Source organism: Neofelis nebulosa, chromosome 3, assembly GCF_028018385.1.
Source record: "Neofelis nebulosa isolate mNeoNeb1 chromosome 3, mNeoNeb1.pri, whole genome shotgun sequence".
Lineage (NCBI taxonomy): Eukaryota > Metazoa > Chordata > Mammalia > Carnivora > Felidae > Neofelis > Neofelis nebulosa.
In genome coordinates this window covers 61090232-61103626 of record NC_080784.1, presented here as the reverse complement: position 1 = coordinate 61103626, position 13395 = coordinate 61090232, and the positions used below count along the sequence as shown (strand labels likewise).

At 39.4% G+C, this 13395-nt stretch overlaps 1 protein-coding gene across 4 annotated transcripts in view; it reads left to right on the top strand.

The window, feature by feature from the left end:
- Window positions 1-13395, top strand: part of PALLD (palladin, cytoskeletal associated protein) — a 408233-nt gene that overhangs the window by 163369 nt on the left and 231469 nt on the right. For all 4 annotated transcript variants that reach the window (XM_058720931.1, XM_058720930.1, XM_058720933.1 and 1 more), the window contains one exon: window positions 7148-7326. In XM_058720931.1, coding sequence (XP_058576914.1) covers window positions 7148-7326 — 179 coding nt within the window. The remainder of the gene's footprint in view (window positions 1-7147; window positions 7327-13395) is intronic.

Below are 13395 nucleotides of genomic sequence, written 5' to 3'. Positions count from 1 at the left end.
CTAGATTGGAGTCAAGGTGCCATCAACCCCTTGATGAATGAATAAATGATTGATGAATGAATGAATACGACTGTATCTCCTAATCCTTTTTACATTTTATTTCCGATTAATGCAAGATTCTTTTCATGCCCTGTTTATGACCGTGGAATCTGACAATCAGTCTCAACTGGCTTACTCCTATACGGGCAACTCTTAATTCTTTTGAATAGAGATTTACTCCACTGATTTTCAGTGTTTGCGCCTTAGCTCCCCATCACATGGCAATCACATGGTTGCTTAGCTCCACCAGATTAGAGGGGAAGAATCTGTAAAACTTGTTAAAATTTGTTTATAGCTATAATAAAAAGTTTGATGAAAGATGAAACTAAATGTATTAAAGAAAATGAAATTGTGAAGATTATCCAGATTTAATTATCCACATTGTTTCCTTTTTAAATTTCTATACATAAATAAGAGTAGCCGTTATCTAAAGATAAAATGAGAACTACTCCACAAGGTTTTGAGGGAAATAAGGCCATATTTACCAAGTCCATGGCATAAAATAGGCATTAAATATATACATATTTACTCTCTCGATTTGAATTTGTATAAGTCCTTATGACTATCATGGTTTCCCAAATATTGTATCCTCATCCTAACTATGAGATTGTAGTTATATATTTTAACCATTTAATAGTTAAAATGAAGTATGGACAAAGTCTGATTCAAGTTGAAACTTATTAGAAGTACAGAATGGGAATGTAGATAATTAGCATTTTGATTTTCCAATATACTAACCAGTGTTTTACGCACTAGTTAAAGGACTTCCAGGTGTAATGAATAGAATGAAAAAAAGTCCAGGGTGTCTTTCAGTGGAACTTTACCTAAGTAGACTCTCCCAGCTATATTACACACTTCCACACGTGTTCTCTCTACACCAAACCCTCTCCCAACTCTTACAATAGGAACAGCTTCCAGGATCTGGAGGAAAGGGAAAAATGTATCTTCCAAGAAGGCACCACATTGAGTATGGCAAATGTGTTTTGTTTCAGAAGACTTCAACTTCAGTTGCTTTGTACCCTGCCTGTCCAAACAGCCATGCTGAGAATTCTGAGACCTCCAGTTTCGCTAGCAAAGAATATTCCGACCAGTTAGAGATGTCTGCCACAGGGTATGCAAAGAACAGTGTCATTACCTGTTCCACGCATTTACCAGACCTGTGTTTTTGTTCTCTTTTCTGGCTTGCCACACCAGTATTGCCTTTCCTAAACTGTACTGGCAACCAGAATGTAAGATAGGAAAAATTTCAGGTCAGAAATGAATCAACAGACCTTTTACCTGTTCTTTAAAGAATACTGAATGTCTTAAGTCCTTTCTAGAAAGCTGATAGAAGTATGACCTTCAAGAAACTTAGCAAAACAAACATGCCATGAGTACATCTCATCCATCTCCTTTGTTGTACCAGTACTTAAAATCTCCAGGATTCTCTTAGGTTAGGCAAGAAAGTGATTTGTATCTTGTCTATTACATAAAGAATCAGACAATGCTGATTTCCTGTTTTGAAGTAGATGATTTTGAGTTTAATTTTGTATTTTTAAGATGTACTTCGGTATGAGCAAGTGAGGGTAGATAGACATCTCTCTGTATATGCCTTAAGGCAAAAACTGTAATAGGTATTATTTCAACTATTGGTTCAATCCTTTCTTCATGTGTAATCTAATTCTTTGATCAGTTCAGTGCTTTAAAATGTAGGTTTTGGAGTGCCTGGGTGGCTCAGTCGGTTGAGCATCCAACTTCGGTTCAGGTCATGATCTCACAGTTTGTGAGTTCGAGCCCTGCATCGGGCTCTGTGCTGACAGCTCAGAGCCTGGAGCCTGCTTCAGATTGTGTCTCCCTCTCTCTGCCCCTCCCCCACTCATGCTCTGTCTCTATGTCTCTGTCTCTGTCTCTCTCTGTCAAAAATAAATAAACTTAAAAAAAAAAATGTAGGTTTTATGGGGTGTCTGGGTGGCTCAGTTGATTAAGCATCCAACGTCAGCCTAGGTCATGGTCTTGCCATTCCTGAGTTTGAGCCCTGCGTTTGGCTCTGTGCTGACAGCTCAGAGCCTGGAGCTGTTTCAGATTCTGTGTCTCCTCTCTCTCTGCCTCCTCCCCCCCCCCCCCCCCCGAAAAAGAAACATTTAAAAGAATAATAAAAAAACCTGCATTTTATATCAGGTATGGTAAGGCCAATAGACTAGGACAGGACTGCCATTGAAAGATAGTTTTTCATAGTTCCCAAGATTAAGGAGCTACACCATGGGGGAACACAGGGGAATCACCAGGTACCCCCTAGGAGAGGGAAGCATGGGTAAGAGCTTTTATGGATTTTCTGCAGGTAGGAAGAGGTGAAAGCAGGGTAAGCAGATTTAAGATTGGCTAGTTTGAATAATCACAGGGAACTCCTGGGCATAGGGGCTGCCCCTAGTGTTTTGCTCTCTGGCCCTGGGGTGATTAGAGCAGGGCAATTGTGTCCCTGAGTGTGAGAGCCCAATAGAAGGGGTGGTGGGAATGTGGCTCTAGAAGGATTAGCTTTCATATGGAATGTGCACCCAGAGGAGTCATTTACCGTTTTGAAGAATGGGCTAGCTCTGGGAGGGCTGGTCTTTCTGGGATCAGCAAGGCCCAGATGTCAAAGCCTCAGAATTACAGAAAATAAAAAGGTATGATTAATACATTCCATATACCAAACATTGTGCTGGAACATATAGTATGCTTATAAGTTAAAAAGGCCAGGCCTCTACCCTGGGAAAAGTTGTATTCTAGTAGGATAGAGAGGCACATGAAGAACAGATTTCAATAGAATGTTGGAAGTCAAGTACCACAGTAGTGATAAAGACAAGGTGCTAAGTCCCTTGACACATTTAAGGACCCAATGTGGGTATATAATCTTAGAAGTGCTATTGTATTTAGTATATTTCATAGAAGCGAAGCCATTAATTACTTGGACCTTTCATCAAAGAATTTTCTGTATCACTTCTGGAAAGATTTCAAATGTAGTCCTAAATATAAAACCCTTCCATTTCACCAAGAACCTTAGAATCATGAAATTTTACAGCTATAAAGTCTCATGTTCTCGTATATATGAGGAACCTGAACCAGGAAGGCTAGCTAACTTCCCTAAAGTCACAGTTGAGCCTCTGCTAGGCCCTTGCTGGCTCCAGCGTGCAAATGGTTCCAATCATAAATTAAACACATTTATCTAAATATTGGCCAGGAACCACGCTGCCCTTCTTGTTGCTACAGGGAGTCTGCCATCTAAATATTTGCAGTTTCCCCCCCTCTTGAGTCACACCCTATCTTAACCACATTTTAACAACATAGAACTGGTCACTTGACAGGTACTTAATATCAGTAACAATCTGACTTTCCTGAGTGTCAAAGCAATATAAATGACTCACATTCATTATTGTACTTAATGCTGAAATGGGACCAATTTCATCTTCTCTCTGCACTAGGTCTTCTGTATTTTACAATCGGAGATGCTTTTTAAATTTTATTCATGGAGCTGGAGAACAAATAGCATTAGTGTTTAGAAAACAAGAAGCAGATCAGTCTAATGGTTTGTAAGCAAAGCACCAACCGTGTCACCATATGCAATTGTTGAAGACAAGGGTGAACCATCTCAGAAGACGAAATAGACCGTTGCAGAAAATGCCTTACTCCTTCTGCCATTTTTAAAGTATATTTCAAGTATTTTATTGTGCTTACAGATTAGTGTCTTCAGCCGTATACGTATTCATTGCTCAGGTTATAATTGGTCTTCATTTTTCAAAAACTACAGATTGTATGGGATAAGTATGCTAGAAAGCATTCTGCAATATATACTCAGAAAGTAGATGCTAAATTTAGAAAGAATCTCATGGTCAAATAAGTTGAGTAAATACTAGATTAGACAGCGTTAAATTTCTTTTCCGCAAGACTTTCTGGGCCTTTAATGAGAAAATGGGAATTGCAGACACCAAGAAGTGAGAATATATAGCATCTTCCAGATCTAGTAGTCCATAGATCCTTCACTATTGGGTTTTTCATGGAAAGCATATTCCAGAATAACAAGTGGCAGATAGTATTTTGAAAGCATCAAGTATACAATACACAATGGATCAATAAAAAAAGTTAAGAATTTTTTTCTGCCATGAGGAAGTCTATTTCCTAGGTGGGAAAATAAAGCACGAATACAGTAGGCCTCAAATAACAGTATGAGGAAATAGTATAGAAGCTATCACAAAGTGCTATGTGATCAACTGTCAAAGGAAAGATGTTCAAATGTGTTTAGTACAGAGGTAGGGGAAACAGAACGTAATTCTGCATGCATTTTTGTGCAAGGGACTGGAGGTACAAGACCCATCAAATACGGTTGCTATATTAAAGAAATGAGCATCCTAGAGGGAAAGCCAGGACCCAGTGATGCAGGTTAGCATGGTCAAAACCTAAAAGGCCAGAACTGCTTAACCTTTGCATGCACATGAGTTTCCTGGAGGATCTGAACTGACGGGAGTAGATTTGGGATGAGGATCAAGATTCTGCATTTCTCATAAACTCCCAAATGATGCTGATGCGGCTGGTCCCAAGGATCACACTTTGAGGAGCAAGAAGTTAGAGCAGGAGTTGGCAAAGTTTTTCTATAAAGTCCAGATAGTAAATATTTTAGGATTTGTGGGCCATGTGCTCTGATGCAACTACTCAACTCTGTCACTGTAATGCAAAAGCAGCCAGAGACCATGAGTTAGTGAACGAGCATGGCTGTGTTCCCCAAAAAACTTGATAGACTCTGACATTTGGACATTCTATAATTTGCATATATCACAAGTTTATCCTCTTTCTTAAAAATTTTAAAAATCTAAAAAACATTCTCAGGGGCGCCTGGGTGGCGCAGTCGGTTAAGCGTCCGACTTCAGCCAGGTCACGATCTCGCGGTCCGTGAGTTCGAGCCCCGCGTCAGGCTCTGGGCTGATGGCTCAGAGCCTGGAGCCTGTTTCCGATTCTGTGTCTCCCTCTCTCTCTGCCCCTTCCCCGTTCATGCTCTGTCTCTCTCTGTCCCCAAAATAAATAAAAAACGTTGAAAAAAATTAAAAAAAAAAAAACAAAAAAACATTCTCAGCTCATGGGCCATACAAAAACAGGTTATGGGGGCTGCAGGCTGTAGGTTTGCTGACCCAGGAGTTAGAGGACCAGATATCACACTCCTCGAGTACTAGGCAGAGGTCTCCTTATGAAGCATATCTAACCAAAGCAGTTACTCTTTCCTTCTCTTAAACCTCCACTGTACTTATGATGCTTAACTTCACATCCAAATGTTGGTTTGTATCTTTTCCATGGACGATAAGGACACTTATTGACAGTATAAACTCAACTAGTTGCAGAGTTTACCAGGCATTACCTGTAGGATGTAATGTAGCACCTTCCACATGGAAGGTGCCCAGCAAGCATGTGTTCAGTAGAATTTAGTCTGTTAAAGGAGCCTATAGCTTGACTATGAGGAAGAGTGGTTCCTAGGTGGGTTTAATGAAGAGGGGAGGAGAGAATCCCAAGGAAGGGAAAGGATAGGCAAAGGAAAATCAAGTGATACATGAGGACTATGTAGGAAATAATAAATTCATGCAAATATTTAATAGAAGCAGAGGGTTAGTATAGGAAAATGATAAAAAAATAAAATCAGGGCCAGGTATATGAATGGCTTCAATGACAGGTCTGAAGTTGAAAGACTGAAGTATGTAGGGAAGAGCTTTATTCTGATATAGAATAGAGAAAGAATCTATAGTTTACTGCAGATGGGGAAATCAACTGAATCCACAGTCAGTTCTCATGGGTGAAGATCTGGTCTGGGACTATGGAAAGAGAACAGGATAGAATGAACTGGAAGCTGGCTCTAGGCTGGAACGTTCTCTGGGACTGTATGAAGACACAGGAAATGAGAAAATGCCCTAGAATTAAGAAATCCTGTCCTTCTCAACAGTCTCAGAAGTAGTATGTGTGTTGTTGCTGAGGATGCTCTGCTGACTGAGTGGTGGTGGTGGTAAACGTTTTCTAATTCCCAAAGTCTTATCTGTCCTTTTACGACTAACCCGTATTTAATTTTTAAGTTTCTGGAATTAATCCCCTGAGTAGTATTAGCAAACTGGTTTTATTTTCAGATTAAATATAAATACCTATATTCTATCTCAATATAGAAAAAAGTCTCTGATGCCCTATTTTTATAAAAGGATGCAAAGTCCAAAGAATTTTATAGAATATGAGACTCAGAGGAAATCTGAGTGCTGATTAAGAGGTAAGCAGACAATACTGTCCCAGAGACTTCATTGCTTTTGGTTGCAAGTGGTACATTCCTACATATTTCTTTAAAAGTAAATCACATTTAGGGGAGGTTTTAGGGCAGCTTCATGTTTTTTTTGTGAAAATCCTGTTGAGAGTATGAGGTGCTGGGGGAATAAGGCAAGTGTGTGAGAGAGAGAGCATGTGCTAAAACAGTCTGGCAGCCTGCAGCCTCTTACACCCAGGTCCTGGTTGTTTGGAGGAGGAAAAGTGCTGACCAGCAAGAATGAATTACAGCACAGCCAGCATCTCTCTACCTCGTGGAGGCCAGGCGGTCTGCTAGAAAGGTTTGTAAATACCAGAAATGTGGAAGCCATTAAATCTGCTATTGCTCAGCTGATCGGGAGTCTTAGGGTCAACAAAAATAGTGCTGCCTACGATTTTTCAACATGATGACTAGCTTCCCCAGATACATTAGATATTTTGAGCATAATGTCTAGATTTCATATTTTTCTTTAGGTAAGAATCATAAAGCTGTAAGAGGCATCTACGATAAAACATTTTATAAGAAGACACTTTGAATTTCTGTTCCTTTTATTTTGTAACTAAAACGGTCTTTCGAAGTTTGGTGATATCGCTTATTTTGAAGTTGATAAAATGTACAAGATGCTTTACAAAGAAAACCTATGGGCAATGTCTAGTCATTAATTTCACGGTCTCTAAGGTTTCCCTCAGTAACATCAGCACAGATCTTTTTTTTTTTTTTTTTTTAATCAAACAAGCATCTTATTACAGCCTTTCACTTCTGCTTTATTGTTTTAAACATCGCCATTTCCTTTCTTTCTCTCCTGCCCTTTGACCTCCATTTGGCCTGCAGATGGTTCTGTGAGGGGAAGGAGCTACAGGACACTCCCGACATTCAGATCCGCTGTGAGGGTGGGGACCTCCACACCCTGGTCATAGCCGAGGCCTTTGAGGACGACACAGGTCGCTATACCTGTCTGGCTACAAACCCCAGCGGCTCAGACACAACGTCTGCTGAGGTGTTCATCGAAGGTAAGGAGAGGTGCATGATTTAAAGGGGTGGTTGGGGTCTGATAGCTTGAGTAGAGCTTCCCTGTGAACATGCTTTCCCAATGCAAACAGCATAATGGCGTTGGGATTCAAACCTCATTTCTCCTGAGAATTTTATAATGAACAGTCTGACACTTGGGCATACATCAGCTAATGTCAATATTTGTTCCTTTTAATTGAAAACATTTCAGCTGCGTTAACTTGAATTTACTTAAAATGTAAAGTGTCTAACTCATTTTTGATTTCTCTAGTGAAGAGAGAATGGGAACATCTAGAAAAACCGTGTCTATCGACCAGATAGAGTTAAACTATAAATGACTTGGGAAATCATTCATGGGAATGCTAAATGATTGAATATTTTTAAATGTTCTCATTTGTATTCAATTCTAGAATTTTTGCCTCTTTTGTGAAATTCCATTATTCCAGCTAAATGTATTGTGAACTTGCAATCGCAGGATGAAAAAACTTCAAGGATCAGTGTTGTATTAGAAAACGGGTAGGCAGAGAGTAGAATATTTCTTTTGTTCTTGACAAGACTCAGCCTGTGGGGAATTAGAAAGCTTGACGTGAAAGTATATAGTTTTACACTATTATTGGATTTTGATCAATACCTATAATTTAGGTTGGAAACGTTTTAAGCACCCACAGTACATGTTTTGTTTCTATATCCATAAATTGGTGAGTACTCTGTTAATTGGTTGCTTTTCAGAGTAGTAGTTAAGGGGAGTCTGGGTGGCTCAGCCACTTAAGCATCCGACTCTTGATTTAGGCTCAGGTCATGATCTCACAGTAGTGAGATCCTGAGATCCAGCTCTCATTCCCGCAGGATTCTCTGTCTGGGTCCTTTTGACCCTCCCCTGCTTGTGTTGCGGGCTCTCTCTCTCTCTGTCTCTCTCTTTCTCTCTTTCCCTCTTATTCTCTCTCTCAAAAAAAAAAAAATCAGAAAAGAAAATAGTAGTTGAAATGCAAAAAAAAAGATTAAAATCCTTGAGGTCTTCATGAACTTACTCTTCATCTTTTTATGTTTTTTAACTGTTTAATATCACTAAATTTCTTTATTATTTAAAGTAGAAGAAATCAAGATATGAATCATAATTTGTGACTCTTTCAAGAATTGACAAAAGAAATTTTAGAGGAACTATTACCACTGACTAAAAGTGTGTATCTTTACTTTCAGTAAAAGGATCCTCTGCACTGTCTTTGAATATCTGTGAGCTCAAGGGACCTTGCCCTGTTAATGAAAGCAAACACTTTTTATAGAACAATAAATAATATTTACATGGCATTTATAAGTGTGTACATACTCATGCATAATGATCAAAACCTCTCTGTAAGCCCGTGAGATATTATTAGTACAGTATTTCCTTTTTATAAATGGTGAACTGAGACCCAGAGAGGTTAAAGCGACTCTTTCAAAGCCCCCTGGGGATTTGAACCCAAGCAGTCTTGCTCCAAGGCCCAGATTTTTTTTTTTTTTTTTTAAATTTTTTTTTTTCAACGTTTTTTATTTATTTTTGGGACAGAGAGAGACAGAGCATGAACGGGGGAGGGGCAGAGAGAGAGAGGGAGACACAGAATCGGAAACAGGCTCCAGGCTCCGAGCCATCAGCCCAGAGCCCGACGCGGGGCTCGAACTCACGGACCGCGAGATCGTGACCTGGCTGAAGTCGGACGCTTAACCGACTGCGCCACCCAGGCGCCCCACCAAGGCCCAGATTTTTAACCACTGTGTCATACATGTTTCAGAGTGCTAAATGAATGACAAAAAGACTTAAAATTTAATAAGTTAACGGTTTTAGCCATGGGTGGGCTGTGTGGCAGACATGGTAAAGTATTTTAGAATACAATGAAGGGAACTTAAACTTGCCTAAGAAACCTGTTTGCTAAGGATGATCAGATTTGTCTTCTAAATCCGACTTCAGATAGAGCCTCTTAAAATCAAATGCTTTATTTGCTTTTAGCTTTGCTGAAATATGGTGAAATATGGTGAATTTTAGAGTTTATTGCTGTTATACTATAGGTGTTATGTGAAATCACATGCAGTTGAATGGACTACCAGATCATTTCAGCCTGCATTGAATGTCCTCCTGTGGTCAGATAATGCAGGTACAAACATGATTAAGACCCATTCTTCAAGTATCAAGGAGTTCCCAATCTAACAGCAGAGATGGGCACGTTAAAAAAAAATAACTAGATTCTAAGTGATGTTATAATAAGTGATATAATAAAAATGTATCCAGTGTTACAGGGATACAGATTAGCTTAAAAAGGTTAACTGGAAGATATGTAAGATAAACCTACTTTTCATATAATGAAAGGAAATATTTCTCTACCTCTAAAATCAGTTTTAATATCTAACTCTGGTAGACCCAAAACATTCCCACCACAGTCTGTATTTTTATTTCAGTAAATTGGGCGCTTCTGAGCCTAAATGTCCATCAACTGATGAATGGATAAAAAAATTGTTTATATACATAATGGAGTACTACGTGGCAATGAGAAAGAATGAAATATGGCCCTTTGTAGCAACGTGGATGGAACCGGAGAGTGTGATGCTAAGTGAAATAAGCCATACAGAGAAAGACAGATACCATATGTTTTCACTCTTATGTGGATCCTGAGAAACTTAACAGGAACCCATGGGGGAGGGGAAGGAAAAAAAAAAAAAAAAAGAGGTTAGAGTGGAAGAGAGCCAAAGCATAAGAGACTCTTAAAAACTGAGAACAAACTGAGGGTTGATGGGGGGTGGGAGGGAGGGGACGGTGGGTGATGGATTTTGCGGAGGGCACCTTTTGGGATGAGCACTGGGTGTTGTATGGAAACCAATTTGACAATAAACTTCATATATTGAAAAAAAAAATTGGGCTCTTCTGTATGGAAGCTCCTGAACTGCCGGTCCACTTCTGCCTTTGAAATCATTTGGATGAGTTATCAATATGTGAGAAGTAATCTCTGGTTCTGTATACCATGCCAGGACTTTAACAAAGATGATGGATTTTTTCCCAGTGCGCTGTAACAGTGGACTTACTTAGCCAACCAGCCAGCAGGTATCTGTGAGTTCAGACAGACTGTGTGTGAGGAGAGGGTGAGGGACCTGGGCAGAGCAAGAATAAAGATCCATTAGGAGTTAGTCTCCTAAGCCTAATACGAGGTACTTTGGAAAACTGGCTCCTTGGCCTTGTAAAGTTTGGATCATAATTCACAGGGAAAAAAAATGAGATTTTTGTGTATTTTCATCCCAAAGAACAATTACATGTAATAGAAGAGAATTTCACATAAATTCTTATGCTCATATTATGACTGAAAGTAAGAAATTTTTATATGTACTCATTCCAGCACTGAATTAGACTCAGACACATCCCTACTGAATTGTATCCTGAGCCACGCTGCTATTACTGTGTCAGCATGCAGTCATTTGCAGGATCTACTGAGGGTAGGACATTTTTTTATAGAACTTCAGAGTCTCAACAAAACCTCTAAAAACTTAATGTAGTGGTTGGAAACTGTCTAAATTTCACTGTCTTCTGCAGCAAGTTTTAGAATGACACAAAATAAATTACAGCTTAAATCTCAGTCTGCGCCTGGGATAATCTTTCCTACATGTTGAACTTCCAAGAGGGTGGCCCTGGGATGGGAGAGAAACTAGTCAGGGTGGTGTAAGAGGAGGCAGAAGACCTGTTTCGGGAGAGAGGACGATGCCAGCTCGCTCTCCAGATGCTTGAGAGCCCAAATGAGATGAGGACAAGGAGGAAACCACTGAGGATGTTGTTGGTGATTTTGACAAGAGGGGTTTGGGGAATCTGGAGAGCACAACGGTCAAATGGAATGAGTTGAGAAAATGTGTGCAAAATATAGGAAGAGAAGCAACAAATAATAGATCATGTTGCGGAAGTTTTGTTCAACCATCAGCAGAGGTGTGAGCCAGAATCTGGGAAGAACTGTGGGGTAGAAAATATTTTTTTTCTTTCACTTTGTTTGCTTATTTGTTTTCATACCAAAATAACTAGAGTATGTGTCCTATGCTAATGCAAATAATTCAAGAGGGAAAACCTAGATCATGTAGAAGGGCAAGAAAGAATGAGACCAAAGTCTTGGAAAAGGAGAAAGGAGATGGAATCTGGCCTAGATGGTGAGGAGGGTACCCTCCAGGACTAGATGGCAAAGAGATAATCTTAAATTCATAATATAAACAGTAAAGGTAAATGTCAGCATGTGAAATCCAGACACCTCCAGTTTCCATCATTGTCACCCTCTTCTGATTGTAAAATGGGTTACACAGATCATTACAGCTTTAGGAACTGCAAAGAAGGCGGGATAGGATGGTGGTCGTGAAATTGGGATGAAGGAAGTGGGATTAAACCTGGCCTTGTAGGAGTTGGACGGAGAGCAGGGCAGGAATGTGGGGAAGAGGCAGGGATACTTGAGCGAGTGTAATGCACCGTGGCAGATCTTGTGTGACATTTATAGGTTCTCAGTGCTTCGAGTAATCAGGTAAAACATGTGCCCCTTTTAAGGGACATTTTGAAACATGCTGAGATGTTGTATGAGTAATGGCTCCTGTTGATCTCAGCAGGGTAAAGCCCCTCTGAGTACATGGTTTCTTCTCCTGGATTTTAAAAATACACTAAGGGGCACCTGGGTGGCTCAGTCAGCTGGGCATCCGACTTCGGCTCAGGTGATGATCTCACAGTTAGTGAGTTTGAATCCCACATCGGGCTCTGTGCTGATGGCTCAGCCTGGAGCCTGCTTCAGATTCTCCATTTCCCTCTCTCTCTACCCTTCCCCTGCTCATGCTCTCTCTCTGTTTCAAATACAAATAAATGGTCCTAAAAAAATTAAAAATACACTAAGAGAAACTGAAGGAATCTAAGCACAGCCTTGGCCATTTTTCACATTTATTTTTAAATATTTCTATAATATTTTCTGGCTAGCTTAGCTTCTAGTTCCATGACCTTGAACAGTTTTTCAGTGGCTCTATGCTTCATTTCCTCCATCTCCTCTGGGAGAAAATTGGATTGCTATAAGGATTGAGAGCAGTGCCTTGATACAGAGTGTGAGCTATGATTACTATTATAAAAATAGCACATTTTTATTTTTAGAAACTGAAAACACACACATAAAAGGAAGGTATAAAAATCAAGTGTAATGCTACTGCTCTGTGACGGTTACTTTTAATATTTTGATCTTTCCAGTCTTTATCCTGTATGTGTATATTTTACTCTACGTATTCCTTTGTACCTTGTTTTAAACTTAACCTGTCACAAACATCTACCCATGGCATTAAACAATCTTTAAAAATCATTTTAATGTCTTTATAGTCATTCATCATTTATAAAATTTTAAACCCTTGGCATTGTTTCCGTTGGTCTTATCTGAGTCTTAAATGATTATTGCTGCACTGGTGATTATAGCAACTGAGAGAGTAGGGAGGGAGAAAATGAGTAACTCGTATGGGGACAGAGTATAGTCACTCCTTCAATTTTGAAAGGCAGAATATGCACATGGGCTGAACTCCAGGAGTTTCTCTGTGAGGCTGGTTTCACTAAAGTCTCTCAAGGTCTCAAATATATATTTAATATGTGAATATATATTTTCAAATGGTTGATACTTGCTTTCATGAAGACTTCCTGTTTGCCGAAGTTGAAGCTGTATCATTTACTTCCAGCTTGCTTCCACCTAGAAATGTGGCTTTTTTTTCCTTCATCAAGGAAGATGCCAAATAGACAAAAACAATGAAAACCTAGTGTTTTCATGAGGGTGAGGCAAATGGGCATTTTGATGTATTGCTATTCTACACACCTTTCTAGGAAAATACTTAAAAATGGAAATAATATATCCATTCCTAGTGCAGAGATAAAATTATTGTAAAGCTGCCCATGTGTATTTAAAGCAGCCATTAGAAAATTATAAAGTAGGTATCTGATGTCATAGAAAGGTGTTTCACAATGTATTGAGTAGGGGGAACGAGCAATAACTTAGCAATATGCATAACATCATCTTTTAAAAATGTTTATGCATTTTTAGACAGACTTTGGAAGACTTTGGAAGGAT